The following is a 27,437-nucleotide window of genomic DNA, read 5'->3' on the forward strand; positions in this document are numbered from 1 at the left end:
GAGAACAAGAGAGAGAGAGAGAGATAGAGAGGGAGAGAGAGAGAGAGAGAGAGAAATAGAAAACTGGAGAAAAGGATCTAAAATTCTTGAAGTGATATTTCTGTGTAACGTCGGTACGTGCTACCCTTTCTCGACCTCGTTATCTTGGAAAATCGAAATCACCACGTAGAAAAGACTGTCCGCATAATTGGCTTTGGTAGAGAAAAAGAGAGAAATGCCGAAGTGAGAAAAACAAGTAACTATGTATGTTTATGTGCACGCGCCTGTATATATTTATATGTATGTTCTACGTATGTGTATACCTTTATGAACAAGAAAAAGAGAAGATGAAGGGATAAGAAAAACTACAAGTTCTATTATTCTATTTTGGAAATTTAAAGCATAAGCTATGTAACGAACAAGCATCCCTTTACACAAGAGAAATGGTTTAGAAAGACTTCGCTGAACGAAATACCAAGATTTGTCACTCGAATGGTTCTATTCCACGAAAAATAAATCAAAAATCTTTTACGCGATATCAATGACAAAGAAATAAATTTCCGTCTTGAAGAATCGATTTGTTCGATTATTCCATACCAGATGTTTACTCCGTTTTTCGTTCTTCTATTTTCTAAATTCTTGTGACAATTTCTTTCATCGTTGTCGTCGTCGTCGGCCCGTAAAATTTTGATGAGCCAAACCAGTCGGATTCCATACGGAATAATTGTGTCCCTTCGGCGAAATATTCGCGTCGATAAAATTTTAAAAATAATCGTTGATACCACTCGTCGTCTCGCTTATTTTTAATCTCGAGTAAGAATCTATGAACTCTGATATTTGTAGAAATCCTTTTTCACTAAATTGCAATATTTTATATCCTTTATCTGTCCTCTTTTATTTATCATTTGGGAATATGTTTTCGAACGTAAATGCTAACACTGCCGCAAAGCTGAAATATTTTTATCAAAGGAACCTCGAAATTTCCATCGAATTCGATACATTTTATGCGTAAAAATCACGTGAGAGCTAATTCAACGATGCGGTTAAAAATAAAATCGATAAAATGTTCAAGCTGACATATAAGCTTTATCATGGCCAATCGAGTAGATACAGTTATTCCCAATTTCCCAAAGAGCAAATTGTTCTCTTGACTCGAAAAACCCTCTCTGCTGTATTTTCTAAGCGGATTACTAAATGAACGCTCGACCCTACTTCATGAAATAAGTTTAGCCCTTGTACGCTTTTGGACGTCTTTTCTCTCCTTTTTTTTAGCTTTCCTTCTCTGTCTCCCTCTCTCTCTCTCTTTCTCTCTCTCTCTCTTTCTCTCTCTCTCTTTCTTTCTTTCTTTCTTTCTTTTCTTCCTCTTTCTCTTTTTAACACTACCTAGCCAGGGATGAAAAAAGTTACGTCACGTCTATGCCTTCGACTTGATTCGATTTCGATATCCTTCTGATTTCCCATAGGAATTTATTGACATGGGCGTATCCAGAAAGTCACTAACGGAAAGGAGAAGCAACGTATGCTACCAAATCACCCTAGTCCTCTTTCCCAATTTCCCACATTTCTACATTTAGAGATTCAATGCCGGAAACGAGTCGAAACCGCTCCGATTTACGTGAAAGTTTGAGCTCGCATCAAGAAGCTTTGCCAAACGACGAGAACAAACGAATTCATGTGCTTGTTAAAATTAATCACGCGGCAACTACGAAGAGTCAAAGCTCTCGTCAATTCTCGTTAATTCTCCCTTTGCTCCTTTCTCCTTTAATCTTCTGAATGAGTCGTACATAGCTCGTTTCGCGTAATATTAGCAAAATTAGCCTTTATCCTTTCCTTGAGGACTTAACAATTTCTTGTTTCTCTTAAGCTATTTAAAAAGTTCATCCACTCGTACATATGTGATATTATTAACGAGCTTTTTAAAATCGTCAAGATTTAAAGTCAGTAAAAAAAAAAAAAAAGAAAAAAAAATGAGGAAAAATAACATAACGAAAAGAAATTTATGAACACTTAATCTCGAACTCGCGTAAATTCGACCTAAGAAATTATTAATCGATGCTCGATAATTATAGGTTGATCAGATTTCATTTGATTTACATTAATTAAAGATAAAAGTAAGTTTCTATTTCAATTTCAAATATCACGGATCTTTCTTTAGCGCACAGCAATGTAGAAGGAGAAAATGTGCTCTCGGCTGAACGTAAAACGATAATACCACTTGGCTTGCCTTACCGATGATCCGCATTTCCATAATTCACTCCGCAACTTAATTTCCGTCGTCTTAACGTTGGTAGAGGGCAGACAGCAACCCGTCTCCTCATTCTCCTCATCGTCCTCCTCCTTCTCTTTTCATTCTTCCTTGCAGTATGATATTGAATACTTAATGTTAGTTTGATAAGAATGTTATAGAGTCTCGACATATTTTCTTTATACATACAAATATATATATATATATATATATATATATATATATATGTATGTATGTATGTATGTATTTAACGAATTAATCATCGATAATCAAACAGCTCTAAAATAATACAATAATGTGTATGTTCGTACAATTTTTGGAAAAAAAAAGAATAAAAAATCAAAATCGTATTTCGTATCGATCTTTCATTGAAAGAAGACGAAGAATTATTTTATTAACGATCATAAGCATTTTCCGATAAAGTGCACGAAGTCGATGTTTTGGCGGGCTATTTGAATTCAAATACGAATTTATAACCTCCCATCGACGAACAACCTTTTGTATGCGATTGCATTATTAACGTTTGCGCGTACATCTCTTTCTCCCTCCCTCTCTCTCTCTCTCTCTCTCTCTCTCTCTCTCTCTCTCTCTCTCTCTCTCTCTCTCTCTCTCTCTCTCTTTCTCTCTCTCTCTCTATGTGTGTATGCTTGTTTATTGCACATTTCATACGCATAGCACGACACAGACATATTTTATCAGGAACGAGAACAATCCGCAATAGTCGCAAATAGATGCTCGTCGTTCATTATAACTACTCTTCTCGCTTCTATTTTCTCTCTCTCTCTCTCTCTCTCTCTCTCTCTCTCTCTCTCTCTCTCTCTCTCTCTCTCTTTCTCTCGATAGCCAAATTCTACCGACAGTAACGAGCGAATTTTAGTGGGCAGCACTCGAAAACGTATTGCTCATTCTTCAGTCTTTTCTCTCTGTTTTTCTGTTTTCCCATTTTTTTTTATTTTCTCTCCTTCTCTCTCTCTCTCTCTCTTTCCCTCTCTTTCTCTCTCTCACTTTCTCTTTCAGCATTTTGAAAAAAACGCTAAAATTAACGCATATAAAAAAACTGCCATTTATCATTCCGATTAAATTAACACGGAAATCTTTTGAACGATCGAAAATCAATCGTGTTCACATTTTTACGATAACCGATCGGATGTTGGATAATAGAATAAAATTTATCTACACGTATATATAGATCGTGTACACCTATACACATAGGAGTACCTATATACAACGTATATATTGCACTTACATATACATCGTTAAAAATCAATTTTTACAGTGTCATCAATTAATTACTACATTTTAAATTACATTAAAGAAAAAAAAATATCAATAAGTAGTTATAATGAACGAAAGATTGGGTTTTTGATCGATGTCACGTTTTCGTTCATTGTCAAATCGTATAGGTAATATCATTACGGTCGTTCGTTGTTAACATAATTTTGCATTCATGATATTTCAACAAGAATCGAAACATTAACAATACTAACAATTTGTATAATAAAGGATTTCACATATCTATTTTCTGCGATGAAGTATAAAACTTCGATAAATTTATGAAAAAAGAAAAAAATAAAGAAATGAACGTTCAGTATCTACTGAGGTGAAAATAAAATAAAATAAACAAATAAAAAAATGCAATTGATTGTACCTTCTTATTCTTTTCCCCTTCCGCTGTTTCCTGTAGTTTTCTATTCTGTTCGATTTTATTCTCATCGCGTCGTCCTCCTTTTGAAACTCCATATAGCATATATCTCGCAACGTCAGCAAATTGCCAAACCATTATTGAATCTCATTTAGAAGAAAATCAGAATGTAGAAGACCTCTGGGTCATTAGCATAGGATATTAGTTCGATATCATGAAGAGTGAGTAAACTAGATAGATAAATAGAGAAAGAGAGAGAGGGAGAAAGAGAGAGAGAGAGAAAGGGAATAGAACTCGAGTGAACTTAAAGCCCACTCGAAACAGTAGCCATTGTTCGAATGAGAAGTGATATTCGCATTACTGTACACCGAGACTAGCGGTTTCAAACTGTTTATTCCATCTTCGAAGAGATACTGATTGCTTTTCCGATATTGATTTCAGACATTTCATTAATCACGAATAAATGTTCCATGCGTATAAACGACAGTAGAGAAAAAGAGAGAGAGAAAGAAAGAAAGAGAGAGAGAGAGAGAGAGAGAAAGAAAGAGAGAGAGAGAGAGAGAGAAAGAAAGAGAGAGAAGAAAGAAAATGAAATAAATCCTGGTTCGTTCTTGTTTTCTTACAACCGAATCACATGTATGTGCTATAATTTTATAGATACCGATTTGATAGCGCATATATGCATGTAAAAATAGAAAGATAGAAAAAAAAAGCAATTATATTGTCATTCTATCACGTGAAGAAGTTGATCGTAAAAATACGTAGAGGTTTTCGAATTTTTGCAATACGATACTATGAACAATGCCAGTGGAAATATACGTCAATAGTAGACTCCTTTATTTTTCATTCATTTTCATTCGCACGACTAGGAAATCGTTTGTCGTCCGATTTTTCTATCGACTCGAAAATTGATCTACATTTTTCTCTTTTTCTCTTTCTCTCTTTCTTTTTCTATTTTCCCATGTATGTATTCAATGATAGAGATACGAATTAAAATGTACGTAACGCCAAGGATAATTTCGTTTCTCTGTTTCGAGGAATAAGTCGATTTTCACGGGAAAGAGTATTGTTGACTTACCACGAAAAATCGAGGTAGACACGACCACCTCGGTAGAAGGTGGGGTCGACGTGCTCTCGGTTACGTACAATGTTGTTGCACGTTCGGCCAATATTTGCGAAAAGTGTGTGATATACATACATACGAATGCATCCAGCTGCGGGCATACGCTATTTCCATGTAAATACGAAACGACGCGTTTGCATGGTGCGTTATAATATTTAATTCGTTATTACAAAGTTTACATTACGGTCCGAACGAGAGATAGATAGATAGAAAGAAAGAAAGAAAGAAAAAAGAAAAGGGAGAGAGAGAGAGAGAGAGAGAGAGAGAGAGAGAGTGATTGAGAGAGGGTGCAAAAAACCATGAACATAACCGATCAAATATCACCAGTGTCACGCACGAGTACGTGACGTGTCAAAAGAAATCCGCGTGTACTTTACTGATTGAAAAGAACTGCTTCGTTCGCTTTTAATTTCTCTCGAATTGTCTGTTCATTGATTTTAAAACGCGTATCGTATCAATCCTTTTATTTACCAAAGACCAGAAATCGTAAGAAATAAAAAGTCAGTTAGAACAAAGATGTCTCCGTTCGAATCAATTTGCACTAACAATAAGTAAATTCGAGCGTTATGACGATATTATAAAATCAGTGTCTGCGCTTTTAACGAGTTGTAAATTCGTTCTTCAAAAAATAATCTTTATCCGTTAACTCGTTAAAACTCCCCTTCTCTCTTGAGAAACTTCAAATTGCATCGAAACGAAATGTTCCAGTATATAACAACGACAGGAAGGCATCGAAGCCAAACGATTGGAGAACTACTCATACCCTACCTCTTGTCTCTATTTGTCTCTTTTCTCGTCCCTTTTTGCGTGTGGTATCATCGAGAAACAAGGAATCTCGATAAAATAAAATTTATATTCGAAAATTCGAATCAATCTATTAATAATTATGAACTAACTTTTTCGCCAAGCATATCAAAGCATTCTACCGTTGCAAATAAGTTCTAAACGAGCTCGTATAAATGTCGAACTGTTTTCCCATTGTATGGCAGCGATAGTATAAGAGAGAAAGAGAGAGGGAGAGAGAGAGAGAAATTGAAAGTAAAAACGTATATGCATTAAAGTTAGCTGCAAATTGCATCGTGAAATTTGAATAACCTGAAACTTGTTTTAATTTGTATCTAACATAACGAACTACCTTAGCTTTAATTTCATTTCCACGTTGAAAAATCAATCGAACGAAATAACGAAGCGAAAATTTCTTTCAAGACCTGTCTTATATCTGCTTTTAAATCATTCGTCATTTTGTTTCGCTACAAAATCGAATACCTACCTATAAAATCTTTGTATAAAATCCGAGATTTTATTTGCGAAACGTGCTATCAAAGAAGAAAAAATTATTTTCTCTATCTGTCTGTCTGCCTGTCTCTCTTTCTCTCTCTCTCTCTCTCTCTCTCTCTCTCTCTCTCTCTCTCCCTTTTATTGTTCTCTTTTTCATATATATATTTCAACCAATTTTACGAAAAATTTCAAAAAATCATCCCGATATATAGAATCGTTATATACATTTTCTCGTGTACATACAAAACATCAAAAAATCGATATCAAATCTCTCTCTCTCTCTCTCTCCCTCTCTTTGTTTTCTCAATCCATATCACAATCCCATCTCCATTTTCGGAACATTAAAATCATCAACCATTAAAAGCAATTTCTCTCCCAATCCGACTTTTTCACTATTCTAGTATATACTGATCGAATTATTAATTATTGTTCGTGGAATATCTTATTGTTTTAAAAAATACTGTCTATAAGTATTTTCTCCTTTTTCTCTCTTCTTTTTTATCAATGTAATTCTATCAGAAAACCAAAATAAAATGGATCAATGAATAGGCACAATAGAGAAGTTATACTAAATTACATCACGTTCCAATCTGATACTTCGTCTTCATTGAGTTTCATTTGGAAAATAATAAAATTTTATAGAGAAATTAAAAAAAAATTAATTATATAAATGTTTTAACAATTACAAATTCTGTTCTTGTAAAACGATTTAAATATGTTCTGAAACTTAATGCATAGAAGGAAATTATACTATCTATCGAAACATGTTAATTTTAATTCGAAAAGTAAAATATACCACTATACAATATATTATATATATATATATATATACATATATATATTGTGTGTGTGTATGTGTGTGTGTGTGTATGTGTATATTGTAAGATGACAAAGAAATCTTTACGAGCATAGTTCTCTTTTTCATTTTAGCACGGAAACGTATATTCGGATTATAAAGACGCCTCAAACGATTATTTCCGAAAGTACGCCTGAGAAAGGAACGCGAAACGATAGTAATAAAAAGTTCTGCTTTTCTTCGCACTCTTTTCGGTCCATTTTAATAACCGAAAGTACACATTATCCGTGTTATGACTAATAATAAAGCGTTGTAAAGGAAAAGAAACATTTTTCGGACGATTGTACGATATGAAAAAGTCTGTTTAACGATCTCGTTAAGAAAGGATATCTGATGAGAACGTAGCTTAGTAATTTCATTTAACATTTTTACTTTTAACAAAAATAAAATTACCAATTAAATTGAAATAAAGCCAATGTATTAGTTATCAATTTTACAAACAAAAATATAATCTATAGAAGTACGTTATATTATTTCCATCATTTTTATTCGCCTAAACTTCGTTCTCTTATAGATTTTATAGTAGAAAAATATTTATTATTTCTATATTCATATAAATTGTACATTTTTATTAGTTTGTTACAATATTTATAACGGCAACAAAAGAATATATATCTTTTATAGATAGATACGAAGGTAATAGTCATACAACAGTGTTTTAAAATATTTAATAGCAAACATATATTGACAATTTTCAATCACTTACTATAATAATTAATTTCATATCGATTGATTAAATTACTCAAAACTTTTGACTATTAATGCCTTTCAATCAATCACTTCAAAATTTGAATTTATTGACGCTACACGATAATACTGATACCTACTCTAAATTATAGAAAGAGAGGCAGAGAGAGAGAGAGAGAGAGAGAGAGAGAAAGTGAGAGAGAGAGAGAGAGAAAGAGAGAAAGAGAAAGAGTCATATAAAAAAGATAGAAAAAGATAATTCTCTAAAATGAAAGAGGCATCTCTACGTGAGCAATTATCAACACTTTTTACAATTATTAATTACGAAAGAAAGATACATTAGACATTATTTGTATACCTCTCTTTTATTTTATATAGAAATAAAAGAGAGAGAAAGAGAGACAATCGTAACAAATCGTTGTCGAAAAACACCTTATCCGAGTCCATTAACGAGGTTTCATTGCACTCTGCTGGATTTACATTCGTTTCACCCAGCGTAACAACAAACGATTTCACGGCTGACATACACATGTGAACTACTGTTGCTCTTTGATATTTGTCAATTTTGATAATATCTATTAAAACATTTAAATTTTTTGTTAGCAAACAACGATAAAGTGAACTAATAAGATAAACAAAGCAATACATAGACAAAGGAAAGAAAGAGAAAAAAAAAGAGAGAAAGAATGAGACTATGCTTTCAACGCTTACAACGAGCTTTCGAAAAGTAACTTTTTCCCGAACGTTCGAACCAGTCGTGGAACCTTCTCTTCTTTTTCTTTCTATCTTTTTCCATAGGATTCAGACAGGATTTTTCCTACGGACGACACAAACGTCGTCCTTTGACCCGCTTCGATTTTCAACGATGTGATCAAAGCTAGGATTTTTTTGGCGAATAGAACCAACTCGATGAAGCTTACCTTCCTGTCGGAACGCGTGACTGAACTTGCCATGGAGAAAGAGAATGGTTGAAGGGGAATATAGGAGAGGATAAGGGGAGTGGATGAAAATGGGAAAAAGAGTGAATTCTTTACTTGCTTCCAACGATCGCACGAGTTGTTAGACTGCGATCTAGCTGTTGGTTTCACGCTTCGTCGTTCGCTCATCAATTTTCCCTCTATCTCTTTCTCTTTCTCTCTCTCTCTCTCACTCTCTCTCCCTCTCTCTCTCTCTCTCTCTCTCTCTCTCTCTCTTGTTTTTTCTCTCTCAATCCCTGTTTCCCTTTCTCTTTCGCTGGAAAATCTTTTGTTGCGTAGTACAAACCAACTGTGATTAACACGCAGTTATTCTTTCCAGTCTTTCGCGCTTGCAAAAGCTACTGAATTCGATTCGACTTTCGAACGAGATTAGTATCGTTTTGTCCGACATGGGACAGCTAACGGATCTACACTACGAAATAGTACGAAAATGAAACGTATCCTGTAAACGTAAAAACAATGTCTTTGTTTTCTAACAATTCAGTATTCACATTGAAAATATGATTGACGAACTTTTATAATCTATCAATCAAATTTATAAGTTAACAACAATATATATTTATGTATATGTCCGTGTGGAAAGTCACTTTGAAAAAAGTTTTAGACTAACCATTACCATGGATCTCAACTTCGTCTTCACGTAAGTAAATACATTAGATTCGATCGAAGCCTGGTGATTTCAAGAAAACCTGCAAGTGGAAAAGCTGATCATCGTGTCATTTACAGACGATCGGATAATAGACACACAGGGCGTGAGAACGTGCTAATACCAGACTCGAAAGCACTAGTCGAAAATTAGAGAGCTTTTCGTTTACTCGCTTGGATCAAAGGCGAAATGTTGCGAATTTTGCGGTATTGGATCTTCACTGAAACTCTTGTTTACTACTTACTCATTCTCTCCTTCTCTTTCTCTATCTATCTATCTATCTATTTATCTATCTATCTATCTACCTACCTATCTATCTATCTATCTATCTATCTATCTATTTATCTCTATTACGCATCTGTCTATTTCTCTCTTACACATAACTTGTCGATCTTCCAGTTCTGGTTCTCTTAGTCTACGTAACCACTACTGCATTTACCACGTAATTTTGGTAGCGGCCAACCAGGACGCATTAAACCAACGTACATATCTTTCCTCTCTCTCTCTCTCTCTCTCTCTCTGTCTTTCCTCTCTCTCTCTCTCTCTCTCTATCTCTCTCTCTTTCTCTCTCTCTCTCTCTCTCTCTCTCTCTCTTCCTCTATCTATTTCTCTATCTCGTAACACACTCTTACAATTATATCCCAAATGACTCCGATGCAACCTTTGCAATCTCTCGGAACAATTATTTCGTTCCAGTCAAACTCGTAACAACGAGATTTAAGTTCGCCTAACTTTGTTCACATTGCTGCAACTTAATCATTGTTAAATGTTACAAAAGCCACACAATCACTTTGCTTCTCTTCCATCTGAATTTCTCCTTCTCTATCTTGACAATGTAAAAGCAAGATATTAATAAGGATCAAGCTAATTTTGTCATCGTGTCGTAGAAATTAAAAATTAAATTTATCCTTTCTAACTTAAAGGATTTTATTAATGTTTTTCAATAATTATCGAGTTATTAAAAATGTGGTTCTTAACAAACTTGATTGATGAATGATTCGCATGAATGATCACAAGCACAAACTCATTAACTATTTCTCGGAGTTATCCGAGCAGGAAAAGCGGTATTCAAAAAGGATATTACTCTCATAACCATGAAACATCGAGTCGGGAAGCTGTAAATTATTGATATGAATCTAGCTCGTGAAAATTCTACATCTCTCTCTCTCTCTCTCTCTCTCTCTCTCTCTCTCTCTCTCTCTCTCTCTCTCTCTCTCTCTGGTCTGAAATTTTATCCTACTTTGTGTAAGTGCATTTTTTAATTTTATCTTATAATAATGATAATAACAATAAAAATAATCCGTATATGTGATCATTGAATTTTAAAGTACATTATTGATAACAGAAAATATTATGTTATATGTAGGGTGAGAACAGCGTTTTTATAGAAAATATACCAAGAGAAAATATTTGAGACGGCAAAGTCGCAATTATTCTTTTGTTTTATGTATTGAAACTCGTTAAGAGATAAGATGTGTCGTCTTCGACGAGCAATTAATACAAGCGTTACTTCTTCTCATTTTGTCATTTTTAACTTTTTTATTTTTATTTCAAGGACAAATAATTAACAAGTACAATGAGGTCCTACATATTTGAATACTGCAAAGTTCCGATCTTACATTGTGTGTATGTGTATGCAATTATTCAATATAAGTAAATATCAGATTAATTACGATTTAATCGACTTCGTAAAATCACGATGGAACTTTCATCATTATTTTTCTTAGACCTTTTTTTTAAGTTACATATGCCATGAATTTAATAAAAGTTCACTTTAATTATATCTTGTTTCCCTCTTTCTATTTCCCTATTTTATCCTTTTTGATACGATATAAGTGTTTTTCTCTAGTATAAACGAGCTTGACGTCTTCTGTAATTACCTTGGATGCAGTGCATGAATTTATCCTTCCTCGGTACCCGATGAATTCACTGAGGATTACGGAAAGATAAATATTCAGTTATGCATAACAGGCAGAGAAGGGTGAAGCTCGCGGTATCACGAGCGATTTCCACTCCGTTGAGATTATTTTTCAAGAAAAACTTGTCGTCGTTTACGCTCGTGTGCATTTCTCAAACATGCACGTTGTCTGTAGTCAGACAAACGATATAATTTAACGAACTACGACGAATTTCAAATCATATTTTGGGAAATAGAATGTATTTTTTAATTATACTGTTTTCCAATATTTATTTAACAAACATATAAAGAAATAAAAAAAGGAAGAAAGAAAATTATGACGCTTTTACAATTGATCTTACAAAATAGATATGAAATATTTCTATGTGTATGGATGTATTCCTTTTTCATTGATCTCAAAATACGAGATTTTTCTCGTCAAAAATTTCGCTGACTTTCTGCCTTTCCCAATTTCAAAACTGCCCGCGTCACAAATAGAAAGAAAAAAAGGAAAAAGAAAAACAGACCAAAAATCATTTATTCTACATATCAGTTAGAAATGCAAAATAAAAGGAAGAATGATCGAACGGTGGATGACCTATCGAAGCGGACTAGGTTACGATCCAATTAATCTGAAAGCATTTAAATAACACACGTATATTTACATATACATACATATATTCAACATACACAACATAGTCGGTTTCTGTGCTTGCATATCTCCAACCGAGTTCACATATTTATCCTCACGAATCGTTACCCGTTAAATGCGAGCTTTGCGCGTAATTCAACATAGCATGTTACGTAATATTAGGATATATATGTGAGATAGATAGCGAGAGAAAGGTAGACAAAGAGAGAGGAGAGAGAGAGAGGAAAGAGAGAGAGAGAGAGAGAAAGAAAGAAAGATGATGTTCGATGATTTCAGTGGATGAGGGTGAAATTTTTGAACAAAATTACCGGCCGCACGATGTCACGTCATAGACCACCGGAAAGCTTGTCACGCCTCTCACTGCTCATCCGTACCGCATGTAAATCATATTGCGCGTGATGTGCAACTGCAAGTAAGGCACGATGAAAGAAAATCAATGCACTGCGTCCTTGTCCATATTATGACGTACGTAAAAAAAAGAAAAGAAAAAAAGAAAGAAAAGAAAAGAGGAAAGGAGAAAATGATTCGTTAGATATTAAAAGAATTACATCAATGAAGTATATCTTCCTAAAAAAAAGTAGGAAGTTATTTCACGATAAGCTATTTCATTCGTGATAATGTAAAATGATTTATCGTATTTGAAAGAAAAATTAAAATACATAATAATTAAATATTCAGGATGTCCCATGGACTTGTCGATAACCCTCGTTTGAAAAATTCAATCAACTTGTCGATTGCTCGTCCGGAAAATTCAATTGATTCCGAAGGAACGAATGTTTCTCATTTTGCATTTCCAAAGTATTTTCCCGAAATCGACATTCCTTTTCGGATAAAAAAGTTAATCGAAAAGTTGAAATGTGTTTCGTTTTCGAATAAGAATATTCTTTAAGATCTTATACGAAGAAATCTATGAAATATCCTTTGCTTTTCTGGTTAAATTGAAAACGTTATTATACAAAATATTTCTTCGGTTAGTAGCAGAGTTTCAAACGAAATTTTGATTTTGTATTCGACAGTATATCTACTTATATCAAATCGCAACGATAATACATGTGCAAAACAAACAGCTCAATCGAATACACTTGTCAAAGCAAGTGTATACCAAAGGCCAGCTGATTACTGTATGTTCGCTACGATAGCAGTCATTTCTGTCCCCTTTCTGACGCACGTCAGAGCTATAATTACAGGTTACAGTCTGCTGATTGATGAGAAATCGGTCGAAACGTATTAACGTGGTTCCATAAGGCAATTAATGATTTTCTCCGCATACGTTTGGAATGTATAATACATAACTGTTTGAATGTTGTTTCTTCCGTATTTTCTTAAACAACGACGACTCCGATAGAAAGTATTCGTCCTGTTTAAAAAATTTTGTTTTATGTATAGAACATAAAATAAAAAGAAATTAAGTACCTTTTTAAAATGTTTGAATTTAATTTAATAATATTTAAAATATACATCGAAACTTAAATTTTTCTTTTTTTTTTTTTACTGAAATGTACAAATTGACGACGTAAAATTGTTTGATAATTATTTTAATTATTTTTCTTATATATATATATATATATATGTATATATATTATATATATATATAAGAAAAACATTATACATAAAATAAAATAATAAATAATAAATAAATAATAATAATACATAAAATAAAAATCGTGAAATATATAAAAATTGTATTTTTAATGTTCGCACTCGAGGGTGATCTAAAGGATCAATGTTTGTTTCAGGAGAGCATCCAGCCGCGATGCAACATGGTAACACAGCCGCGGGCTCGCCAACGTCGAAGACCGTTCTCCTTCTGCTCGTCTTTTTCTTGGGCAGACTGAGATAATGTGCGGGCGCATGAACTCAGACAAGTCAAATGAAGGCCTGAAGAAAATTCGGCGGAAGAGCGAGATTTTTATGATCGTCCGTTCCTTCTACGAACGATTTGAAAAAATCGCGAGGCGCGAATTTCGAACGAATTTTCTTTCTTTCAAATTCGCGCCGAAACCGTCTGAGCTATAGAACATTATATAAGGAGTTACATACGAGTTACACTCTTATCGACTTTGAGAGGACATAAAAATAATATTGAGAATATCGATCGAGCTTATTCGAAATCGATGGATCGATAAATTGAAGGAGATAAAAAAGAAAAAAGAAAAAAATAGTGAAGACTGGCTAAAAATACGCGAGAGTACCAAGTGTGCCGGTTTATCTTCAATCAAGTATCGTCGATTGAAAAGGTCAAAGTTCGAGAAGAGGAGAGAAGAAAAGAGAAAAGGAGAGAAGAGAAGAGACGAGGAAAGTTCGTTCGATGAGATCGCGATGGAACTTCGCGGAACGTCGTTTCTCTACAATAAACGTAATTTATATTCGCGCACGTTCCAGCTCGTCCACTAAACGACGAACTCATAAATTATTTCCCCACGAAGCCGGATTTTAATTTCGTCGGCGATGGATTGCGTAAGCGAGCGTATGCGCATATATGTACGCGATATTCTTATACGTGTGAAAAAAACACGTACGCGTAAACACAGATATACACACCATAGACACGTACAAAAAAAAAAGAAAAAAAAAGAGAGAGGGAGAGAGAGAGAGAGAAATACGTTGTGAGAACGGAGAGATCGATCTAAGGAAAACACACATTAGATTATAATGACGGCTGACGGGTCCTCCGCTATCGTAAGAGAGCTCTACGCAAAACTATAAATCAGAAAAGTGCATAATATAGTGTCGCATGCGCAAACTCATAAATCAGATTAAACCGTGCATATAGTCCACGCGAGTAAGAAAAAGGAAGCGTTTGTTACATGAGATTATCGATTCGAGCGTTCTTTGCTCTACTTCAAAATCGGAACATATTTCTTTTTCTCTATTCATTTCTTTCCTTTCTTTCTTTTATTTTATTTTCTTTTATTTTCTTCTCTTTACTTTTTCCTTTCGCCTTCATTTTTCTTCACCGTCTCTCTCTTCTTTCCATGCTTTAAAAACGTTCTCTTTTCACGCGGAGAATTCGAAAAGATCGAACGATGACGAGGATGGTTACGTTTTCCTTCCAGACATAAAGATAAAGAAATAGAAGAAGGAAATTATATGATTGCGAGTTTGTAAGATGATATCTTGAAAAATCTATTAGACGATAAAATTCTTATCTTGGAAGAGTGAACTTCTCTCTCTTTTTTTTTTGTCTTTTCTTTTCTTTTCTTTATTCACGGAAAACAATGTATCCTTTGTAAAAGCATCGACGTGAATTCCGTTCATTTCAAATGAACGTTCGATTACGAAACAATCACGAAGAAAAAAAATGAAAGAGAAGAAGAAATAAAAAAGGAAGAAAAAAAGGGTAAAGGGCTTAGCAACTCGATGAATATATCAATATAATCGCAAGGTATTATTATTACGAATGAAAATTCTAGATTTGTGAGAAAACTTTCGAAATTTTAATGCAACCAAGCTGAATTGCGAATCATTTCGAGGGGGAAAATTGGAACGCGACGGTTGTCAATAAATTTATAAGCATTCCGATATTGGAGAATCGTACTCGTATTTTGCATGTGCAAGTACATATATATGTGCGTGTATATATATATATATATATATATATATATATATATATGCATACACACACACGCGCGTTTATATACATATACGTATATCTACAAACATAAAACTCGATGGATTCTACCTACATATTTCCTTCTTGCACGACCACAATTTGATCCTACCGTTGGGTTCACGAAAGAAATGGCGATATAAACTCTGACATGGAGCGGTTTAAAATGATTTTCTACTGGCGTACATCTGCGCGCTTCCATGCTGAAACGAATGACGCACACGGAAAATAAATCTTTTCCAAAGATGTTCGCCGTTTAGTATTTCCTACAAGAAACGAACTTACGACACTTACATTGACTCAAAAGAAGATCGATTTTACTCTTTTGCATACGTATCAATGTTGACCCAGTTATTAGAAATATGTTTTATCCTTTTTTTAAGCATATATAACAAATTTTTTCAATAATGATAATACAAAAGAGAAATATACAACGTGATGTCGGATTTATCTTTTCACAAGATCATATATTTTTATCTATAAGTTGAGATATTTATGATGCTCTTGACAGATAGAATATTAAAATACGATCGAAACAACGATATATAAGATTTTAAAAGACTATAAAAGAACGTACTTTCCGGAAATGATCATTGAAAATCGTCAGAGCACTTTTTACATAGGAAAAGTTTTTCATCGATTATCCTTTTGCTTCGAAAAAACGGAAAAGATATTCGAATTTTCGATTAATTTTCTCCAAGAATATGATTAACGCTCTTTCAAACTGCTTCAAAAGTACGCTAAGTAATAAATCTAGTTTCACTCGAGATATCTCGGCCGTATCCTCGTAACAAAAATGAAGAAAAATAATTTTCTCACGTTTGATGGAAAGCGATAAATATTTAAGTGTTTTACATTAAAATCGTATATCTAGTTTACTTCAAACATCCATTTTCGTACACGTAAAAATAATGCTTCTTTAATTCGCCACTCAGGAAATAAAATAGATAGTTCAATTTCGAATGGAGCCGATACTGTCGATCGCATATCGTAAAAAACAAAAGTAATTCCTGATGGATATAGAAAATCGATGTGTATATAAGGACACATCATGTCAAATGCGTATCAATGTTACATTTATTATCATAAAGGTATCTCTAAAGATTTTGAATAAAATTTTTATATTTCTTTATGAAATTATTTTTAACGAACTCATCGATTTACAAATTTCTATTCCATCTTTATTCGTTTCGACTTTCTTTCCAATTTTTTACGATTCGAGGATATGACATTAAAGATATTTCCGGGTTTCGTAAAATATCTCGAATGATTGTATGATAAGCATTTGCCGGCTTATATCGAAACGATATTTCCTCGAAACGATTTTCCTAAGGAGACCAAATTTCGAAAGAAACTACTAAAAATTTTTCAGAGTCTCAATTCCTTGAATTTTCTCTTAAATATATACACCCTTTCCGTGAACGTGATTTTATTGCCCTTACCCTAGATTCGAGCTGAATATTAAGTAGAGAAAAAAGAAAAAAAAAAAAAGAAAAGGAAAAGAAACGCAAAAGAAAAGATCATATTGAGAAATTCGTTGTTCGACGCAAAAACAAATGATATTTTTATTAATTACCGTTACAACTAATTTAGCCATCCGAGATAAAGTTATGTTAAGAAACGAGAATTCCTCGCCACTAAACGTACTTTTTATGATTTCGTATTTTAATAAAAGAGAGCGATGACAAAACTAACTCGTTCATTAAGTTTACGCTCGTAAAATAAAAACTATCATTTCCACGCCGGAACAAAAACAAACATAAATTTTACAATGACTAGTTAGAATATTTTTGACAATTCATATTCTTGGTGAAAATCCATGATACGAAGAATTCAAAGAAAATCAAAGTATAGTCAAGAATCGAACGTAATAAAACAAACAAAGAATGGGAATTAATTTTCTTGTCGATGCTTTTACATTTTCTCGGAAATGGAAAACGTATGTATTTCCGTCCCGTCGTCGGTTAATCATCGTTTTCATGAATAGAACGAAGAAAAGGAAACGGCAATTTTCTATGGCTTGATCCTTGAAAATTTTAATCGTGCATTTCAACGCGAAACGAACTGTATGTTATATTTGCTTGATCGAATGAAAGACTGCGTTTATCAGGGAGAATGAGAGAGAGAGAATGAAACGAAGAAAAATAGCTGTGTCCTCTCTACACTGACCATAGAGCGAGAGAGAGAGAAAGAGTGAGAGTGAGAGTGAGAGTGAAAGTAAGAGTGAGAGAAAGTGAGAGAGAATGAGAGAGAATGAGTGAATGATTCGAAAAAAAAAAAATGTTAAGTGTAAACTGAGTGTGTCAAAAAGTATAAATTAAGGTTAAAAAAAAAAGAAAGAAAAAAGAAAAAAAACGAACAAAGAAGACGACGACAAACGGAGATATCGACGTTGGAGTAGGTAGAATACAATTATCCCTTCAGAATACTTTCTACTACGGTATAAGTGTTAAATGAAATTAACGAAAAAAAAAAACGTAAAAAATAAAAAAGAAAAAACAGAAAAAAAGAACAGGTAAAACAGTAGGAAAGTAATATCGTAACAAAAAGAAAAAAGAAAAAAAAAAGAAAAAAAAGAAAAAAAAAAAAAAGAAAACAAACAAACTTATATCTAGTCGAACTCTCGTATGATTTACACCATGAATAACCCAACTGTGTTCCTCCTACCACAACTTTCACATCTTCTTTTCACGCGATTCTCGACGTATTATTGTACAAAAATGTTTTACTCTTGTAAATAAATTATCCGTATGAAGATGTAGAGCGAAACGATTTTTTACTGTTACCTATTCTCACACGTGAAATTTTATAATAAATATATCGTTCTATTCTATTTTCTCAACGATAACGAAATGAAAAGGACGAACAATTATACGTAAGTATAATACTTGATTTAAAATAATAAATTTTAGAATTATTGAAAATGTCGATCGTTTCGATCCCGAACGAATATTGAAAATATTGAAAATATTTATCAAATTTTTATCAATGATCAATTATTCCTTCTACTCCTTAGACTTCAAGCACATTGGGATTTGCATTCGCTACAAGCATGTCTTGTTTCTCTCAAGAGACAGATCCGTCATCTTGGTTGGACTATCGTTGGCGACGTTAGACATCGAAGGGATTATCAAAGTCGGCAAACATCCTCAATCCTTGTTGTTCCATGCTCGAAAGCATCAATCACGGACAATTCTAAATGTGTACCTACCAAGTCGCATCTTAATTCCCTCTACCTTAACTATTTGATCGAGTATACCGATCCCTCGATGTATCCTCCCGGCTCCTTTCACTCACGTAATTTGAAACGTCTTCTCGTTACCAGTCAAAGATATTTTCGGCCAATAGAGGGCTCGATCCCTTTTGGGACATACGATATACGATATCAGAGAAATGTTAGATACATTTGTGAGCGCACGCACGCACACAGAATGGTGTCAAGTACTTACTTAATTACTTAATATAGAATAGTGTATTATAAATTTATAAAGAAATATGGAACGTCTTAATATAAATTCACAGAATATTTAACTGGAAATAGGAATTATAAATTGGTTTATTTAGTGATAAAAAAGATCGATGACGACTACGATAATTATGACACCTCTCTGTTCTTCTCAAATATTTCTCACTGATTTTGAGATATTTAAAAAACAATTGCAATATCATTTAACAATAAGCAGGTTCTTTCTATTCATGTAAAAAGAAAAGAAAGAAAAAGGTCTTCTCTAAAAATGTCCAACAAAAACATATTCACGTTTATATCTTGATTTCAATGAAAAGATAAACAAATGAAAAAAAGAACGTATTTTTATCAACAAAAAGAAAATAAAAAGAAATAAAAATAAAAATAATGTGTAAAAAGTATATAAAAAGTAATCTAAAAATAATGTAAAAAGTTATGTAAAAAATAATCTAAAATAATGTAAAAATATTTTTAGATAGATAAGCAACAATATTTGCATGCATTTCGTCGTAACACATAAACTCGAATTATGAATATCTAGGACAACTTTACAGGAATCAACGCACACTGTAACGTACATCGATACAACACGACATTCGACACGATGCCTCGTTAAAATTTAAAAAAGAATACTCGTGTAACAGGCTGTCCCATTACAACATGCTCGGTATGAGAATACAGGTAAAAAATAAAAATAGGAAAGAGAGAAACAAAATTGTGGATGGTTGGATAGGTGAATGGATAAGATTCTCTCTCTCTCTCTCTCCCACTCTTTTTCTCTATGTAGGTATGAAACAACGTGTACAGCTTCGCTATAAAAAAATTCTACCGTACGTTGAGCCTCTCTAATTATCTCGGCCGCGATGAATGCAAATTCAACGTTTTTTTCCTACTTGTGAAAAAAGAGCAAAAAAGAGAAAGAGAAGAAGCAACATAGATATGGTGTGCTGATTAGCTCCTACCCAAGCCACTATCCTAATTCGACACTATAGAAACCATCATTGTTCACCGGGTGTACTTAATTAGCAGCGTTAATCAGTATACTTTGCTTTCATTGATAATAAAAAAAAAAGCGATGAAAGAAAGAAAAAATAAAAAGCATCATTATTGTTACTTGTACGTACTTACGTTGAGACAGAAAGTCAACCCCTTTGAACGAGTTCCAGAAAAAGCATCGTACGAATAAGTGCTTCATACCATTTTGGAATTAATGTAATAATAATAGCATTTAATAATAATAATAATAATAATAATAATAATAATAATGATGATGATGATGATGATGATGATGATGATGATGATGATGAAAATAATAATACACGTGAATAATTTTAATGAAATTCTGCAAAAACCGCTGTGTCGGTGTTCGAAACAAAAGGTTTTCTCTCGTTTACAAATAATGTTTATATTCCTTTTTCTATTTCCTAACCTTTTCGTTTATTCCATCTTAAATTGGTTTGGTTTTGAAATTAATTCCCTGATTTTATTTACGATCAAATACAATATATTATAGCATTTAAATTTCAGATAATTAAATATGGTCCTTCCGAGCGAAACAAATTATTGTTAGTTTCTCTTAAAAAATGACGATACACATACAAATACTTATTCAAACGATCTTTAGTAATTAATTTCTTTTATTATTTAAAAACTATTTAGGTACGTAAGTATCTGTATCGTATTGATTAAACATTATAACGTATTTGATTTAGAAAAAAATAATTAAAAAATATTACTCGATAAAGTAATTCGATTTCATACGAAAAACGACACTTTCTTTTTTTCTATTTTTATTTTTTAAACAATATACAACACAATTCTTGATTCAATTATCTATCGGTTCATTTATTCTGCTGCACATAATATTCATGCCGTTAACTGAATCGTTATCGTTACTTCAGAAAATAACGATCTGTTGCAAATGCAGTGCCTTTCTAATTCAAGTGTATGCTACTTGCATAGCATCTAGGATTGATTAGTCGGTACTCGCTTCTCAATTCGACCATGAAGTTATAGGAACCACAATTGAATTCAGAATTTTTATATCCTTCCAGCATTCCGGATAACAATAAACTCTGGAGTAACCGTTTCATTAACATTCGATTAATTCATTACCATCCAATCAATGACGTTTAATTAAATGTTACATTTTCACAAGTAATCGTGACGTCTTAATTGCTTTATTCCATTCTTTTTTTTTTTTATTATTTGTTTCATTCCTTTTTTTCTTTTTCCTTACCTCGTTATCGCAAGAATTAATTTGTCTTGCGAAATTAGACGATAAATAAAACGTAACCGTAATTTAAATTCCTTTTAAGAATTTACACTTTTAATAAAGTGCTTTCGCAAACGAAGTGATTACTAACTTTAAAGACGAGATGATACAAACTTCTCATAGAATGCTCTATGAGAAAATATTTTAGAAGCTGTTAGAGATCGATGTTACAAAATTTCTTACGTAAAACGAATTTCCGTAAAGTTTGTAAAGAAAATACGATGTGATACGAAAGTATATACAATTCGCGTTAATTTCTTGTTCTACTCGGCTTCTTTGAATTCGCCCAACGTCACGAAAAGTAACTTTTCAATAAAATAGATTTAAACTTACAGCTTGTACGTACTCGTAGACGAAAGTGAGATGTTAAGAACATATCGATATGGATGTTTAAACGACACCAACACGTCGATAAACGTTGTACAAACTTTCTCGATATTATACAGATGTTACAACAAACGTGTAAACTTTTGTTCAGACGATACTGCAACGTGATATCAAAAGATCGTAAATGCCAGTTTCGTGAGTTAATTTATAGATCGGAACTTGTGTTAAATCGTGATTCAAGGTTTATGTGTGTACGGGACACGAAATACGGCTACATGGTTCAAAGTTCAACGACAAAAAATACTAGTAACAAAAAAGCAAAAGAAACGAAAAAAAAAAAATAAAAAAAGAAGAAATGGTCTGTAACGTCAGCATTTATTTTCTTTTTTTCTTTTTTTTTTTTTTTTTTTTTTTTTTTTTTCTTTAATACCGACACATAGTTTAAAGAAAAATCGAACTCTTCCTCTTTTTTTCCAATGAAATTAAATATTGTGACGTAAACAACGGTGCGAATTCGTTCAAAGAATACCGAGCATCGCGTTCGTCCATCCGAATGAGAAAAAATAATTTCCATACACGATGGTGTACGTGATTCCTTCTCGCGAATGTTTCTTTTTTTCCTTTTTTTTTTTTTATTCTACTACCATGCCTTTACACATTTATGAACGTCATATTTGAAATGCATTATACGGATGGCTCTAGCTTTGTGCAATTCTAACGACGATGGGTTCTTGGCTAGACGCTACGCAAATGTCTCTTTCGAAGCGAATAATCGTAAAAGTTCGACTTTCCACTAGAAAGTTGCCGATTTTAATTTTAATGAATATACGTATCAACAGTCACACTTCGGTTAAGATATTCGAACATCGCTAAATTTTCACAACGTAGAAAGTTTGTACATTATACGTACTACAAACGATCTGTCGTTATATCGATAATGAATCTCAACAAAGTTTGCTATCTGAAATGTCGTCGAGTTCTTGTTATAAGGCTTTTCTTATATGTATATTGATCGCCAATGGAATTTTTAATGCAAAATTTTGATACGCTTCAGAAGTATTGTTCAACGATTAAAATTAAATTGACGTTTTGATAATAAATGAATAATTAGAATCGAATAACTTTACTAATTTACGATAGTCTTTTTCTTGCTATACTTTCATTTTGTATTTTTTATCGCTACTATAAACAGGAAAAAAGATTTATTTCTCCATACACTTCACTATTAATTTCTTCGTATCTGATAAAAAATTCAGTGCAATCGCTTCGGTCGATCTAAAAAAAAGTTATTCGATTTCGAAATATTTTCGAATGTTTTTATAATCCATTGTATATATATCGAAGATATTAAAAATAAAAGAAAAATATATACTAAATTCGAAAATAGTATGTAGATCATTACATACAAGCGACGAGGAGGGAAATAGGGAAATCGTTTATTCCATCAGAACGATCAAGGCCGTTCATCTCGATTGTCTCGTAAGTGCTTTGAAGCATATAAAGGTGTTCGACTAACCATACGAATTATCGATTGATATCGACAGTGAAATTTCACGTACTAGAACGTAACCCTTTGATTGGTCTACCAAAACGGTGAAATTACGTTTCCAACGACGTCGAGCTCCAATTAGACTCGCCAATTTCATTCCATTCATTTGCTTTTTACGTTTATCGTTAAACTACGCAAGACCATATTTCATCATGTAAATATTTTTTTCTTCTTTCTCTTTTTATTTCTTCATGTCAATGTTGATTCAACGACGTTTTTTTTTGCTCGAGCTCTACATCACTTTTACGTTTTGCCAATCAACAATATTTGTTTTGTAGACCGTTATCGGTTCACGAGCTACACTGGTTCTCTTAGATCTCCCATTGGACATTGAAATGAATTAGAAAAATCACTGAAAAGAAAATACTTCAATATGATGATAACAATAATAATAATAATAATAATAATAAAACAATAATAAAAAAAATAAGTAAAAAAAAATAATAATAATAATAAAACAATAAAAATAAAAATCATAATAATTGCGAAGGAAGTAAAATATTTTTTGCGTCGAATAAAAATTACAGGAACTTCCCATGACATTTTATATGATAAAAGAATTTGCGTCGACAAACAGATAATTATTTCGCGTAATGTTATAAGCGCATCGTGAAAGTTTTAATTGATAGTTTATTCAATAATCGAATTTCCTAATTGCTATTATCTTTTTGAAAAATATACCATACATGTTGTATATAAGACATGTTGTATATAATAAGACATTGGCATGCAAATTAATATTAGATAAGTCGATTAATTAAAGTTCATTGAAAACGAATATGGATGCGTAAGTATTTAAATAATAAGTATGTTTTCTCTATTACAGGTATAAAATACGGTATCGTGAATCATTTGGTTGTCGATTAAATGCCTCACGGAAATCAACTTTTGGCAGTTAATTTAACGTATGAAATATCATCGGTCAACCATTAATAAGGACTATTGTTTGCTTTCCACTCGGATATTGAATTTACCGATAGTTTAGTTTATTATTTCTGCAATGGAGCACTCAATCTACGTCGTAATAATCGATCGAGTAATTCTACAGTTCTGAGAAATTTATCATGCATACCGCGTCGAACTTGTTATAAATCGATCCTCGATTCAATAACCAAACGATCTTTTGATTAATGACAATCGATCGGGTGGAAGGAGAAAAAAAAATAATGGTCTTTTAGAGATTCTGAAAATTCGTTCAATCTTTCGCTAAAGATTAAAGGACACCATATTCGTCGTATATATATGCACAGATTAGAGATTCGTTGGATATCCAGAGAATGCGCCATTATACGTACTTTACGATACGTTTATTACGTTCTCTTGCGTGTCATGCTAATCTCCGGCATTACAGTCGGTCATTACACTAAGTCAAACTGTCCCTTAAATTTAATCAGTAATCGCTCTTGGGGAATCCAATGCCAATATCGTGAATCAGTGAATCCATGTGTTAAACCTATATTCAAATTGTTGTAATGTATAATTTAAATTACGATTTGTTACCTTGTAACAAAGAGTGCTGGAAAATATGTACAGGACATATTGCTACGAATGGAACGAGTTACATACTAGTTCGACGATTTTTTTCGCTTGGAGAGATAATCCCATTTAATCGCTACCGCCAACTCGTTTGAAGAGTATAACCGCAGGCGACGTTGCGTGTTGCATAAAATTCACCTAAAGCAGAACACGATCGATGTTGTTGACGTACACGTGTGCACCCTTAGTAACCCTCGGGACTTTCTCTTAAGGACCATATATCACTATAGAGAATATTTACCCTTGGGAGTTTGTTGGGCTCTCGTTAAGAAAATGTACTTTTTTAACTGGAACTCTATTCTTTCCCTTTTCTATTTCATTATCTTCGCGGATAGTTCAAGAAAAATAATTAGATCAATATATACATTTTCGATTTCAAACAGTTCAGTAAGACGATCGAATTTTATTAACAAGACTGATCATCCTTATGTTCTACTATCCTTAGAGGGATAGTAGAACATAAATAAATGATACATTACAAATAATAGTATAAATATCAGTGCAAATAACGGTATAGGAATATCACTGCAACAATTGTATCTTAATCCATCAAATATATTGTTAAAATTTTTGTTTAATTTATCAAATACTTTATATTCCGCATCTTCCTCGCGAATTCTCCAAGATCCATAACAAAAAAAAATTGCGTTTTCTCATTAATTAATTTGCGGGATCGCAACGAGTGTTATTTTGCGAAGAACAACGTACATATTCGAACTTGCGCCGTCGCCATTTTTCATTGCAGCCAATCTAGAAAGAAGGATTTTGCCGTCCAAAAAGAAACCGAGGTAACTTTTGTAAAAATCGATCATCATCGCTGGCCGTAGTGCAAGACGCGCAACGCAACGCGCGCTAATAGTTTGCGTTTGGTCAATAATCGATGAATGAGCTTTTTTAAGATTTTACTCGAAAGAATAGATCGAAGTAAGGGAACGAATCAGAACTCTAAGATATTTTGATAAATTCATAAAACAAAATGTTCAATTACATGCAATAATGTAAGTGCAAGAAATTATTTTCTTTTTATCGTTATTGATTCACGATAGTGTTGAGTATTAAACAATAGTTATTAAATAGCAATGGTAATAATAATAAAATTCATTACCAACGAGATTGAACAGTTCATTATCGAAATATTTATTATGAAAGTGATGTGCCATTAACATCGACGAAAGTTTTTGAAATGATCGACGAATATATAACACGCATATATTTATCGCACTTACTTAAGACAAGAATTTTGGGAATTCTGAAATTAACAATTAACTTAATAAGAGCGGACAGAACTTTAATTTTGACGATATATTTTCTTTAAGGGTTCTCGAATCAGCAACCTAGTTGCTATTCACGAGTAGATATAATCCTGCTAAATATAAGAATTTCCTTTTTAAGAGATATCGATCGTCAATTAAATCGTAATATCCGATTTGAAATAAAAACTAAAAGCAGAAAGATGACCTTTTTATTTATACTAAAATATCTGATCTATAAGAAATCGTTAAGAGAATACAGACGTCATCTATTGTCCTCAATGATGTATCACCTATTATATCTTACGTTTAAAGATTTTAACAGTAAAAAGAAAAAAAAACACAAAAAAATATATTGGCTATAATTAATTAATAAATTCGCAAATGTTCCCACTAAGAAAACAATTTTATTTTCTTCCTTAATCGATCGTTCAATCGATAGATATTTCTAAATAATAGATAAATGTTAACTTATCGCTTCTTGCATCTAATGAATATTGATTTCACTCTCTAATCAGAATGCCTTTTCGGTTAGAAGAAGCTTGGTTTGGGATAGAGAAATTTTGGTCCCAGGTGAGTGTGCAGCGTCAGGCTCATCGCCTATAACATAAGTAAGATAAATGATCCCCTAATGCCTCTGTTCCGCTGCGCCTGCAGATGAGACGATATAAACGCGTGACTCCCTACGAATTTTGCCAACGTACGGTTTTAGGACCTGGTCCAGCTTTACGAACGTTTCCAATGCGAGACTACGATCGAAAATCCTATGTTATACGAAAATTCAAAAATAAAAGAGTACATGATTATATTTATATAATCAGATTTATATATATAAATTTCTTCTGTTTTCAAATACTAATTTATAAGATAAAAAAGCAGAGATCTTGACGACGAGATTGTAATACCTACCAATAAAAATAAAAATTATGATGATGATGATGATGATGACGATGATGAAAATAATATAGTGATAATGATAATGATAATAATAATTGATAATAAAAATAATTCGTATTTTTATTCTAGGATTATCTTTCAAAGATTTTGGTATTATTTTCTAACGAAATGAAAATAACAGCTAGATAAAGAAGTATCTGTCCGTAGTAATTACAATTAAAAATTAATCGACTGTCCTCGAACTACCATATTTATCTGTAGAATACATTGAAGAAAGAAAAAGAGAGAAAATGGAGAAGGCATAAAACGATAAGAATAAACATCGTACCAACGATTGAAATTTAAGTATTTACAAATCGTATGTTACAGGCTATATGTTATGAAAGGAGATAAACATCTCTATCATATTATTCGTTAGAATTTCTTTTTCGTAATTTACGCAGGATTATCAGTCTTTATTTTATGACGATCAAAGTAACTGTCTTCAAAAGAAATTGTTACAAAATGGATGAATTATTGAATCAATTTTCTTATACCCTTTAATC

The 27,437-nt window shown here is 32.6% G+C and overlaps 1 protein-coding gene across 1 annotated transcript in view; it reads left to right on the forward strand.

The window, feature by feature from the left end:
- LOC124951850 (zwei Ig domain protein zig-8-like) overlaps window positions 1–16,891 on the forward strand; it is a 294,625-nt gene extending 277,734 nt beyond the window's left edge. The window contains exon 6 of the mRNA XM_047500804.1: window positions 13,719–16,891. Coding sequence (XP_047356760.1) covers window positions 13,719–13,822 — 104 coding nt within the window. The 3' untranslated portion in view covers window positions 13,823–16,891. The remainder of the gene's footprint in view (window positions 1–13,718) is intronic.
- The last annotated feature ends 10,546 nt before the right edge of the window (window positions 16,892–27,437 follow it).

The sequence above is a fragment of the Vespa velutina genome, chromosome 9 (genome assembly GCF_912470025.1).
Source record: "Vespa velutina chromosome 9, iVesVel2.1, whole genome shotgun sequence".
NCBI lineage: Eukaryota > Metazoa > Arthropoda > Insecta > Hymenoptera > Vespidae > Vespa > Vespa velutina.